At 43.0% G+C, this 13,387-nt stretch overlaps 1 protein-coding gene across 1 annotated transcript in view; it reads right to left on the bottom strand.

The window, feature by feature from the left end:
- The window catches only part of LOC311129893 (rho GTPase-activating protein 22-like), a gene marked incomplete at both ends in the record, with an annotated part of 35,570 nt that extends 22,602 nt beyond the window's left edge, over nucleotides 1-12,968 (bottom strand). The window contains 3 exons of the mRNA XM_084162422.1: nucleotides 6,966-7,053; nucleotides 8,234-8,433; nucleotides 12,926-12,968. Coding sequence (XP_084018548.1) covers nucleotides 6,966-7,053; nucleotides 8,234-8,433; nucleotides 12,926-12,968 — 331 coding nt within the window. The remainder of the gene's footprint in view (nucleotides 1-6,965; nucleotides 7,054-8,233; nucleotides 8,434-12,925) is intronic.
- Between the last annotated feature and the right edge of the window lie 419 nt (nucleotides 12,969-13,387).

Here is a 13,387-nt window from a genome sequence, read left to right as displayed (position 1 = left end):
TTGTATGTCGTAGCCTAGTGGAGACCAATTTCTATATTGTGTTATTAAGCTATATAAAACAACGGTTGTTGATGTGAATGTCAGCATTTCAGATAAATGTTTGTACATTTGAATGCTGCAGTAATAGGACCTAGGCCATTATGTTGATAGCAAGCCTGATCCCAGTGAATAGACTGCCCCCGCATGGAGAGAAAGAGAACTGCTCATTTTCAGCCTCTCACAAGGCTCATTTGAATTTCCTGATACATTACATTTTTTACATTTACGTCATTTAGCAGACGCTCTTATTCAGAGCGACTTACAAATAGGGAGCAGGAAAATTCTCTGCAACAGAAGTGTGATCAAGTTAAGAGCCGACATCTGTAGATAGAATTCCTGTTAGTGCATTGCTGCCATATTACTATATCAGTTGAATATTAGAATCAGTTGAAACCCCCCTATGCCCGAGTAAAAAGTAATGAGAATTCCCTTGCCTTCATAAAATATTACATTATGATCCTATCATTTGACTGGTGGAATATTGGTCCTGTGAAGGTATACTGTATTTCCCACTTGTCTTCTGCTTCAACACAACTTACTCATATACCAGACAGGCAGAAAGCAATAATGCTTAGCTATCTGCTGCCATCTGATATATATATATTCAATAAAACAGAGAATAAAGGGACTCCCACTGTAGGAGACGATCAAATCATTCACCAAATATAATACCTTCTGCTGTCTTGTACCAAATATACCTTCTAACCGTCTTGTCTTTATTGGCTACTTTCGGTTCTAAAACATAGGACTTATATTGTTACAGCTTCAAAAGCACTTCTTCAAAATGCTGTTCCTTTATGTGGTCTGATAGGAAAGCTAAAGCTCTTCAGACCCAGTTCCTGTCATTAATAACAGTGTAAACCAGATGGATCGCTTCCCTCCAGGTCGCCTAGCCAACGGGAAAGAGAGAAATCATGCAAATGATAAAGATGTCCTGCCAACGCAGACATAAAGGAGCCTGAACACAGCCAATAGTTCCTCTTCCAGCTTCACAAAATCAATCAAGAAATGGCAGACTGTCAAAAGATCTAAGAAAATGCTCTGTTTGAGGAAAGAAAGTAAAAATATTTGATTTGGAGACAAGATAAACCAGAGCTCTGGGATTTAATGAAAGTAAGTCTCACTCCTACAGAGCACAGTGAAGTGCTGGTATTTTGATAAGGACACTTCATGTTCCACAGAAAACTGCAGTGAAGGTCATTTTTTGATGATAATGATTCCCTCAGGTTGGTAAATGTCAGACTGCCCACTGTGCTTGTGGATGGATGGATCCTTAGTGGAAGATGAAGGATGGGTTTTACTGCAAAAAATACATTTCTTCTTATCGCTGATTGTACTGTGTGAACTTAGTTAACTGACTGCAGTAACTGGTAAGCAGTGTGTGTACAGTATGTGTGTGCGTTCAGTGTTAATTTAATTACATTTTTATTTAACCTTTATTTAACCAGGTAAGGCAGTTGAGAACAAGTTCTCATTTACAACTGCAACCTGGCCAAGATAAAGCAAAGCAGTGCGATAAAAACAACAACACAGAGTTACATATGGGGTAAAATAAAACATAAAGTCAAAAATACAACAAAAAATATATATACAGTGTGTGCAAATGTAGCAAGTTATGGAGGTAAGGCAATAAATAGGCCATAGTGCAAAATAATTACAATTAGTATTAACACTGGAATGATAGATGTGCAAGAGATGATGTGCAAATAGAGATACTGGGGTGCAAATGAGCGAAATAAATAACAATATGGGGATGAGGTAGTTGGGTGGGCTAATTTCAGATGGGCTGTGTACAGGTGCAGTGATCGGTAAGGTGCTCTGACAACTGATGCTTAAAGTTAGTGAGGGAGATAAGAGTCTCCAGCTTCAGAGATTTTTGCAATTCGTTCCAGTCATTGGCAGCAGAGAACTGGAAGGAATGGCGGCCAAAGGAGGTGTTGGCTTTGGTGACCAGTGAGATATACCTGCTGGAGCGCATACTACGGGTGGGTGTTGCTATGGTGACCAATGAGTTAATAATGAGCCGGACAATTATTCTGAGGATTGGGTGTGGATTAACTCCTGTTGACCTTGGTGATTGATCAACCTTTGAGGGATAATCAGAAAAGCTTGCCCTTCAAATGAAAGGAAGGACTCTTCACAAAACCTGACTGCAGTATGTTATACAACAACAGAGCCAGCAACTAAAGATAACACTTATTTGAGCCCCTCTAGTGCCCCTACTAAGTGCACCTTCTGTTGTGGTATGACATACTGCACTATGGACAAAACTATTGAAATACACAACAGACAGATTAATCTCAACCGCCAACCTGGTCTCAGAGCATTGGTTCTGTATGTAAATCAGAGACGCTCCATTTAGTATGATGTGTTACGTTTCGTATGGTATGTATTAATTTGTGGATGTCCATCATCCATTTTGTATGATATGAATTTCAATTCATATGATATGTTACAAATGGCAATTCGTACAATATGTTATGAATTTGCGTTACGTATGATATGTTATGAATTGTAGCCAAAGTTAGCTAGGCTAGGGATTAGGGTTAGGAGTTAGGTTAAAGGTTTAAGGTTAGGATTAAGGTTAGGGTTAGGATTTAAGTTAAAGGGTTAAGGTTAGGGTTAGGGGAAGGGTTAGCTAACATGCTAAGTAGTTGCAAAGTAGTTAAAAGTAGTAAGTAGTTGCAAAGTTGCTAATTAGCTAAAATTGTCCTTGATGAGATTCAAACACGCAACCTTTGGGTTGCTAGACATTCGCGTCCACCCCAACCAACCACCCTGCTTTCGTTTTTTCCTTAAGTAATCTTCTGTCTTATGTAACCATACAAAACGTAACATATCATACTAATTTGAGTGTCCTGGATTTACAGTCTAGTCTATGAGATCAGGCTTCAACCGCCCATAGCTGTTCAATGTACATTGTAATTACAGTACATTACATGTACTCAAATGAAATGAAAGGACATTTTCCAACACAACTCTAAAAAGGTAGCTAGCATTACCTTGCAGGTGTTCCTGTTTGAGCCCGGTGGGCTTACAGCAGGCCAGCCCCATTCCCATGCTTCACTGAGGGGAGCTGGCAGTGCTACAGCTGGGGCATGAACGGGGTACACGCTGCGCTCCTGGAGGTCGTATATCTTTATCCACAAGCAGGTACTACTGGGCAGACGGTGCCAATGAGGCATGGCTCGATGCCAGGAAAAACAAAACCCGAAAAACAAGTCCCTTATTTTTCATCCATTCACACTGTCCCCCATTCACTAACATGGGCAACAGCAAATCCCTCTATCCCCTGGCTCCCCTATGGAGAGGCAGGTCCCAGAGGAAGAGCTAAGCCCTCCTTGTGTTGCCTTGCTCTCCCTCCCTGGCTGTGTGCAGCTGTGCGTGGAGTGACTGGAAGATGGGCTGCTCTTCCCTTCCTTACCAAACAAACCTCCACCGTCCCCACACACACTCTCTAGAAAAACAAACAGACCCTGCTAATCAATCAGGAAGCCTCTGGCTGGCCATATATGTGATGGTGATCTATAGTATGAGTCTAAACCACAATGTACTGTATCAATGTAATGATGTTGTTGGATCACACGCTGCTGTAGGCTAACTAGTCCTGTGGTGTTTTCCCTTCGCCTTAACTGACCAGAAAGAGTGGTGCGTGTAGGTTTGTTAATAGGGTCCTCAAGACCCATCTATAGATCCATGGAAATCCTCCAGCACTAATTCCTCTGCAGCTCAGTTGGTAGAGCCTGGTGCTTGTAACGCCAGGATAGTAGGTTCAATTTCCAGGACCACCCATATGTAAAAATGCAGGGGCGCAACTTTGGTTTTAGAAGTGGGGAGGACATATTATTATTATTTATTTTTTAAACACTCCAAAAATCCTACCCGACCGCTCAGAGGCGTCCGCATGGTCCTAAAGCACACCGTTGACTCGTTTTGTATCACATTCCAACGATAAAACTGCGGGGGGCAAAATTGCAATTTCAGAATGTGGAGGGAACATGTCCCCCCTGTCCCCAGTGAAAGTTGCGCCCCTGTAAAAATGTATGCAAGCATGACTGTAAGTTGCTTTGGATAAAAGTGTCTGATAAATGGCATATATTAATTCCAGCATGCTGCCCGTAGACATGGGACTTAGATTGTTTCCATTTCTTTGGCAACACTATCTGGGGTCATGTAAGCAGAGCTCACACTGAAGCTCAGATGAAATGTAGGTATGCATTAATATTGTCTACTTTTTAAACCTGGGTCACATTACTCAAATAAACAAAGTCACAAACATATCAGAATCGCGTCATTTCACACAGCAATTACCCATAGAGACTTTTAAGGATCTTGTTGTGGTCTATCCCTACTCTCTCTTCTGAGTCAGCCTGGTCTGTAAGAAATGATCAGACAGACATTCAGCACTGACAGCAAGCTGAATTCAGAGCAGAAGTACTGTAAGTCTTTAGAGAGGAGGACTGTCCCTTTGTCTAAAACTTTTACCTGTGTGCTTTATAAAACCCATGGATGTTGCATGTGTAGGGGAAGGGAATAGACAAACATATATTTGATAAGGCTGAACTTAGTTAAATACTCTGTGGGAGAGCTGGGGGCAGGGGACAGGCTCCAATTGTGTGTGTGTGTGCGTGTGTGAGTGTGTGTGTGTGTGTTTGCACGTGCACTGGCTAAACAAGTAGCCTGCAATAATTAATTAGCTGAAGTGGTCACGTTTACCCAGGCTTGTGTGTTAGTGTGTGTGTGTGTGTGTGTGTGTGTGTGTGTGCACCATCCTTTCCTGGCTGTTGTTTCCCAGCTGGCTTTATGGCTAGAGACCAACACAAAAGGAAGCTTAGCCTTGAGTATCCCCCTTAAGCACAGAGAGCAATTAAAAACCACAGATTATTACAACTGTTTCCTTACTCTGATAGGCTTTCAGTCATAGCCGTATACTTTCAGTTGAACCAAAATGGATTGTTGGATTTGGCTGTGTTTTGGTTCATTGCTTGCTTTCTAGGTCCCAAGAATATTACAGTTACAATAAGCAGGATATTTGACCTTGAAAAGGTGTGAGGCCTCCCAAACGAGTTTAATAACCCTTGGATATGAGGACAGAAGAAATGCAATTAGAGATGTTAATTTGGTCATACAGTATGTCTATCAATGTAAATGTTCTTGAGGAAAGGAGTGGAGATGTATCATGTATCAATGTATCATCTCCTGCCAAATGTTGGAGTAAAACAAAATGGAGCTACTTGTACCCTTAATGAGTTAGTCTCAGTTTGCAGGTGCCTTTGCTTCTCTTTAGTTTGAACAGGGCAAGGACCTTAAACACAACCTGCAAGGGTGTTTATTGCCAGAGCTCATGCATAGAGAGAGTCAGTGAATTGAGACCCAGGAACACAATATCGCCCATCCTTGCTCTGAAAGGATGATGTGACGAAGTAACAGAAAACGAAAGGTGCTAAGAGGAATTTATGAAACGTGCTATGAACATCATACAGACAGTAGCCTCAGGGCTCTCTAACCCCCCCTCAGTCAAAAGCCAAATTGGCCAATGAATTGCAGGCACTGCTCTCTGCCGGAACTGGTTTTGAAGTGGATAGTATGAATGAGGACATAGGACCATCAGTCCAAAGTGGATCTGACTCCATTTTGGCTGATATGGATGAATGTAATAGTCCATCTGGACCCACTGTAAGAAGTGTACAGAAAGCTTCCCTGCACCTCTGTTGAAGCCTTACAGTAATACTTGTTTACCATGATCCCCTGTTTCCCAACCCCCCTTACTAAAGTGCCAGAGTGGATCTTTATTGTAATGCGAAAGTCAACCTAAGCCCTCAGTGGCTGTTCATTTCAAAGCTGAGAAGCGAAAAAGCTTTCATTTAAGCTGATTAACAATAAAAGAAAGAGGGAGAAAAAACAACAATGGCCTGAGAATTGAATAACTTGTAAACTTTAGATTTAGGGGGTATGGAGGGGATGAGTTGGGTTTGGGAGTGAGAGGTATGCAAAGTGCACAGCCCAGATTGAAATTCAATCCCCTTTCCATTCTTCCATTCTCACTGTTTTAATGGTCGTCAGAAATGGCCTTGTCTGCCTGCCTGCCTACCTGCCTGCCTGCCTGCCTGCCTGCCTGCCTGCCTGCCTGCCTGCCTGCCTGCCTGCCTGCCTGCCTGCCTGCCTGCCTGCCTGCCTGGCCCATCCACACTTGGTTGATTGGGGTCACACTCTCCTGCAATATTTACTCAGCATAAATAAAACACACAGGGACCCACTGGGAAAAACCACCTAGCAAATACCCTTTTACTGAGTGATATAGCTACCTCGCACACTCTGAGTGACTTTAATTGAAAATGACCATTATTATGTATTGAGCGCAACCAAAAGCTTGAGGAGCTGACTGAGTACGGCCTTTCCAGCACACTCGCCCCCAGGCAAAGCTTTGTATTGTCTGTGTATGGATGTCAACTGTAACAGACTCCTGATAGACATGAGACCCTGCTATTGGGGTTAATAAGCCTGGACAAGACTAGAACATTCTCTTTTCACTCTAAGGTATTAATGTGTTCTTAGAGATTTGTTCTGATTCTGAAGTCTTGGTTTGGAAATTATGTTATGAGAGAGATTAACATCCACAGGATTTCAGGAGCAATTCTTAGCTGGTGATATAATTGCACAGTGCATTGAGTGCAAGCTCATCAACCAGACGGTAGTGTGTACTGTTTGTGTCCTACATCTCCATTCTCTACACCAGCCGCCGTTGTGAAACATCAGCATTGCCCCCTGCTGGCCTAATGTGGCATTGAGGAAACTGCAATATGCTAAAATAAATATATATCTTCCTCATAAAATCTTGAGTCAGCTTGAGTGATGCCTGACTTTGACAGCACATGTATTTTTTTTGTGAGAAGAGGATAGGGTTTGGTGTTGATGGATCACCTCACCTGGAACGATTTCAAAAAGATGTCTCCCTGGTTCTTCTGGGTTGGCGGTGAGCTCATTCACCTGACAGCCCTGCAGGGGTATGCAGCCCTTGAACAAACAAACAGAGAAGGACTTCACTGAAACACAGGAATCAGCAGCATTTGGGAATCCATCCATTCGAAACCAAAGATTAACGATACCTCAGTGAGACTCTAATCGGTTAAATCACAAATATTGATTACATCGTGATGAGAATATTAGGGTAGAAAATAGACCGAAGATCTCTATATTTATATCGATCTCTTTAATCTGAAATGTACACATTATCAAATGCAGATCAATAGTCATTTAACAACGGAATCAAGGCCTGTTAATTAGAGACTTCTCAGAAGGAAAGTCGGTCTCATTCTACCAGTCTGGTGCTGGCACTATCCCACATCAAACAAGCTGGGATCTTCCAAATGGCCAAACCAGAGGCCAAGCTGTCGCCACATTAGTCACCATGGCAACAAATTGATAGAACGTTGGAGCAGGGCTAGCAGACCAGCAGCAGATCTCCCAAGTGTACAATGTGCCTTGAATACTGCCGGTGGGAACGAATGAATGAGAAGAACCAAGATGTAACTCAAGATCTGAGATTATTCTTCCTTCAGAATGAGCCTTGGAGCAAACTCTCTGGCTCTAACACCAATCCATTCCTTAATGACCTGCTCTACATGATGAGAAATGACTATAAATCGCTTTTGTGCAAATGTCCTTCCTCCAATTATAATTTCCTTTCATCTCAGTGTGAGACCTTGCTGTGTGATTTGCTTACGGTGCTCCGATTCCTATTGATTAGATGGGGAAAAAGCGTCCAGATTGACACTTCCACACATCCTGATTACCGTGCAAGGAGGTGTGTAGAGAAATCAATGCTGGCTGGATGACTATTGACAGCCTGTGATTAAAAGGTGTCAACTAACAGGTGTCATGACTCCTGACCAACATTGAGCGACGGTATCAAAATTATATTTCATGCTGATTTTCCTCCTAGGCAGGGCACGATGACAACGTAATCCATCCAGGCTAGGTCATGGTATAGAAAGTGCTTTATTTTATATTGGCCTTTTGACCTGCGTGTCTAAGGAATGGATGAAAAACCCCAGCAAACAAGCAAAGTATTTGTGGAGAGGATCTGAACCTGTGACATTGGTTATATAGTAAGGTCCCACATTCAACCAAATAAAGGATTTCAGCTAACCTCTGTAAGAACGTGAAGAAGAGCTTAGGTGTGGATGTTCAGTACCTGTGGCTTGGTCTCCTCCTCCTCTTTGTAGAAGAAAAGCTGGTCGGAGCGCAGCACAAACCATCTCAGTTGCCAGTTCTTCATGATGCTCCTCTGTTTCTTCAGCCAGCCAGCCTTCAGAGCCCCCTCCTGGAGACTGGGGGAGGATGGGCGGCATGGGCCCCGGGACACATCTCCCATCACCATGCTCTTGGACCGGGCTGGAGAGTGGAGACACACACATACACACATGAATACAAATACACATTTAAGCAGCAGGGAGACAGGCACATGCACGCAGTGTGTGTGCGCTCCAGGGTTGCCATGGTTATGCACATACCACACACACCATGACCTGTCCTGGGGCTGAGGCTGAGGCCCCCCTTCCTCCCCTGGGTAGAGGTGGCTGGAGACTCACCCGACACAGGGACGAAAGGAGAGGCCTCAGGTGATATAAGCGATGAATGTAAAGCCCCTGGAAGATAGTTATTTTGGCAGACCAATAGAACCAGGAACCTGTTTGAACTGGGATAACAAGGCCTCCTGGGATTGTCTCTGTGTTTTAGTGTAATGTGAGCTCAGTCAAGGACCATTTCAGATGCAGTTTATAGGCTACGTCTGTCAGGAGGCTCTGGAGTCACGCGCTGTCCCTGTCCCTGTATCAGTTTCTGTCTGTTCTCTATGCAACACAATTGATGAAGTGAGCTACATTATCAAGTACAGGAATCACACAATATTACTCAATATTTTTCTCAGAGAGAAGAAGGCGCCGACAGACATGGCGGCTCTGCTTCTAGCTCCTAAGCAACTTTGCAGTATTTTGTGTTTTTGTGTGTTATTTCTATTTAAATCAAATACAAGCATTTCGCTACACCCGCAAAAGCATCTGATAAATATGTGTATGTGACCAATAACATTTGATTTGAATACAGTACAACATGTGCAGAAAGTAACATCTGGTGATTACAAGTGGAAAAAACAGCATGCATTGATCATGATATTTTCCAAAATAAACTAAACCCTGAATTCAGCTTCTAGAGACCATCCTTAGAGAATAACCACTCAGCAACACATCTCACGGTGCCAAACAGCGGCAAGGCAAACAAGACAAAACTATTTGATTATCATGTATAATTTATAAGAATCAATCCGGCAGACATCCCCTCTGCTGGGCCTCCTGTGTGACACACTCAGGATCAATGCTCAGATGGCTTAGAGGCAGAAGGGGGGATGAAAATCAATGTTTATTCAGCCTTTTCTCTCCGTCTTCTTCTTCTTCTTCTTCTTCTTCTTCTTCTTCTTCTTCTTCTTCTTCTTCTTCTTCTTCTTCTTCTTCTTCTTCTTCTTCTTCTTCTTCTTCTTCTTGCGATATGGGATGGGGATGGATGGCCAGGAGTTTCTCACATTGTCAGAGAAAACTCATGACCCTAAGGATGGAGAATGCTATAGTATAGATGCAGACGCCCTGAAAAGACACTTCCCGACATCTCCCCGGCACCACCCACCATGTTTAATTGGAATGAATCGATAGTTCAAACTGTTCATTCATTTACAGTCATTGGGTCTGTGGTTGTGGGCTGGGCTGTGGCACAACATAGCATGGCCACTATAGCCTAGTCATCATGGTCCCCCTCCACTCCTACCTCCATGGCTGCCTGGCTCCACTCCTAATGGGTTAAACTCACAAGAGGAACATGGGCCGTATATCACATTAACCATCTCTCTCTCCGTCTACAACCATCCCTCTCTGCCTGCGTCACTGTGTCTGGCTGCACTGCTGGCCCCACTCAATCACAGTCCTGTGTTCTACCCTGGAAGCCTTATTAGAGTAAGTGCATACTGTACACTCAAGAGTCCTGGAGGGACTGTAAGCACGGTTAGTAGAGTCTCGTTTGAGCTCTTTTGTTCTAATATTTTAATTGGTGTATTGTGAGATACAATGGACTCTATTAAATCTGTTGAAAGCTGATGCGTTACAGATTCCGCGCTAGAAATGTTAAGGTAATTTCCGATTGAGCCGACTTATGCAGCGTTTACCGTGAATACAGTCTCCACTAAAGCAGGAACATTGCCTTTCAATTTAATTCATGCTGTAAAGCTGAACTTCTAATCCACTTAATGTGGATTAAATAGAACCCAAATATCGAATAACAATATTGTCTTAATTGGAACTAAAATGAGAAAGTATTTCATTACTGTAGTCATTATTCCCTCATTACGGACAGATGTATTACATCAGTGGTGTTTCAGGACACAGTGGCGTTGTGGGTTTTCTAAACGGACATTTGGGGGAAGCCTCATGAGTCTTGTTTTCCAGTTTCCACACTGCCCTTTCAAATTCGTCTCCACAGGAAGAAACCAACTAGGTCCAAGAGAAATAAAGGAATGATTTGTAAATGTTGCCATAGTAATGTAATGTACTGTAGTTCGCACCAGCTGTTGCAATCCGTGGGCGCATTGGAATACACTGCCCAATTATCTGAGTCAGTGTGTGAATGTGTGTGTGTGTGTGAGTGTGTGTGTGTGTGTGTGTGTGTGTGTGTGTGTGTGTGTGTGTGTGTGTGTGTGTGTGTGTGTGTGTGTGTGTGTGTGTTTGTAGGCCAAATGCTACACTGAGCCAGTTTGGACATTTCTCCTCACAGTGATTCATACCTTCCCTGTGTTGTCATGGGTGTAGCTACAATGTGGTCTCACTCAATCTGTAACATTGAGACTGTTGTGGAAGTGAACATTTTCACAAAATACTAGCAATTCATTTAGCTAAGGAGTGTGCGTTCATAGTATTTATTTCCATGTTTACGGTTAAGTAAATGGATGTTTCACTCTCCTAGTAGCTCAGGGATTCAAACTCACACATGCTATCCCCTCCATATGATCTATAGTTATCTTCAATGAACGATTTAGTAGATTGGTGGACCTCCTCCTGATTCTATCTATCATGTACCCCCTGACCCTAGAGAATAGTCTGCCAAGGATGTGCATCATGAGTAATGTTTATTGTGTATAAGCTTTATTAATACCATCAATCAATGAGCTAATGTCTAAAAGCATGATATCATGCCAGCTAAGATGTGCTCTATATAACCTGTTTATTTAGCATGTTTCAATGTGCTGCTACTAGCGTATGGTATATATGTCTAACCCATAGTAATGACATATTGTATGATTTAATCCATAGCAGAGCCATGTATTTAGAGAGTTGAGACATTGAGGTTTCTGCATTATGATGCATTTACATGCCACTGCAACATTCTATGGCAGCCATGTTAGTGCCCCATTAACATTACATGGGGAATATAATGTCTATAATGAGCATTATGAGCATTTACATGCCACTGCAACATTCTATGGCAGCCATGTTAGTGCCCCATTAACATTACATGGGGAATATAATGTCTATAATGAGCATTATGAGCATTTACATGCCACTGCAACATTCTATGGCAGCCATGTTAGCGCCCCATTAACATTACATGGGGAATATAATGTCTAGAATGAGCATTATGATGCAGCCATGTTAGCTAAATACATGACTCTGATCCATAGTAATTACATAGACTAAGTGTGGCTGTTTTCCTGTTGATCATACCTACCTTATGATGTTTCAACGTGAAACTCAAGCCAGAGATAGTCATCATGGCCATAGAGAAATATGACTGCATGATTGCATTGCACACACGCATACTATAGCCTATGATATCCAGTCACCATTGTTAATAATGCACTTTTGAGCTGTGTATTCATCAACACACGGTATGGATGTATAGCCACAAGATTAATTCCCTGGCTCTTTTTGTACAAGCATGGAATCCATTTTGAGAAATTCAATTTCATGAATCTGGTTGCTGTGTGATTTATGATGCATGGGAAGGAGCTGGTAGAGTTACAGGTGCATCATTTCCACTGACTCTATCTGCGGTTGATGAATGTATTAACCCATTGAGAAACAGTGGAGTGTTTGCGTTGCTGGAGAAACTGTAGTAGGCGCCACTCGGATTGGTGGTGGGGGGGTATACTGGTGTGTGTGTACTGTATCTATGCTGTGTGTGTGTGCGTGTGTGTGTGTGTGTGTGTGTGTGTGTACTACTGTGCCTGTAGCTCAGCTGTCAGTAATGTCCATGTGTAGTTTAGTACAGCAGTGGGATCTCTTCAAATACATGGTGATGAGGAGAGTGAAACAGCTGTGATGTGGGCTATTTAATGACGTTTCCATGGACCAGGAAATAGATTTCTATGGACCAGGAATTGAAATCGGATTTTTTCATGTGTTTTGTTGAATGAATAAAAAGAAGCAATTACGTTCCAATTACAAAATCTATGCAGAGAATGTGTGTATCTTAGAACCACAAAGCTAATTGAATCTATTTAATTCATCCATTTTGTTTCTCATAAACTCTCAATTTGATCTTATTTCAGAGATAATAAGAGAATACAGACAACAAAGTGACCTATCCCTGTATCCTGTGATATTTACCCTTTCACATTTACTATCGAAACACACCTGCATCATTTTGACGTTCACCATTCAATGCCGCAAAAGCAGCAACTGACAGACAAGCGTCTGGTCAGCATTATCAGGATGAAACAGGAGATGATGATGTCATTCACAGCATCGTAGTAGAACGATCTGTGTGTACCGCCCATGTGCTCCATTCAGATATGTAGTAGTAGTAGTATGGTTAGAGAAAAATACATTGCTCTCGGCTCTCTCACCTCTCCTGGTCTGTCTAATCTTGGGACTCAGCATGGCTGTCATCGCTGGAAGACCACACTCTCCCCTCTGGGCATGTTCATCCGTCCGTCCGTTCGGCACCCCACCCCTCTCGTTCTCGTTCTCTGTCACGCTCTCTCAACACACCATCCTCTCCTCTGTGCTGCCTCTCCTCTATTCTCTCCTCTCTCCCACTGACGTTCTGCAGTAGGCAACAGCAGCAGCAGCAACAGCAGGCTAGGGGGCTGGGGCTGATGCTGAGGGGGAGGGATCCTTCCTCCTCGCACACACTCAATGTCCTCCACCCCTCCCTGCTGCATTATTCATCTCCAGGGCGACCACGCCGGTAAGGAGGGTGGAGGGAGGGGGGATCTCATCCCATATTACTACACCACACTGACCAGTAAACGCCGGTGTGTGATTAGAATGCCCTTCCAAGCGCAGGCTTCACTGGGGCTGAAACA

The sequence above is a fragment of the Coregonus lavaretus genome (assembly GCF_964263955.1).
Source record: "Coregonus lavaretus genome assembly, chromosome: 1".
Classification (NCBI taxonomy): Eukaryota; Metazoa; Chordata; class Actinopteri; order Salmoniformes; family Salmonidae; genus Coregonus; species Coregonus lavaretus.
This window is presented reverse-complemented; position numbering and strand designations above follow the sequence as displayed.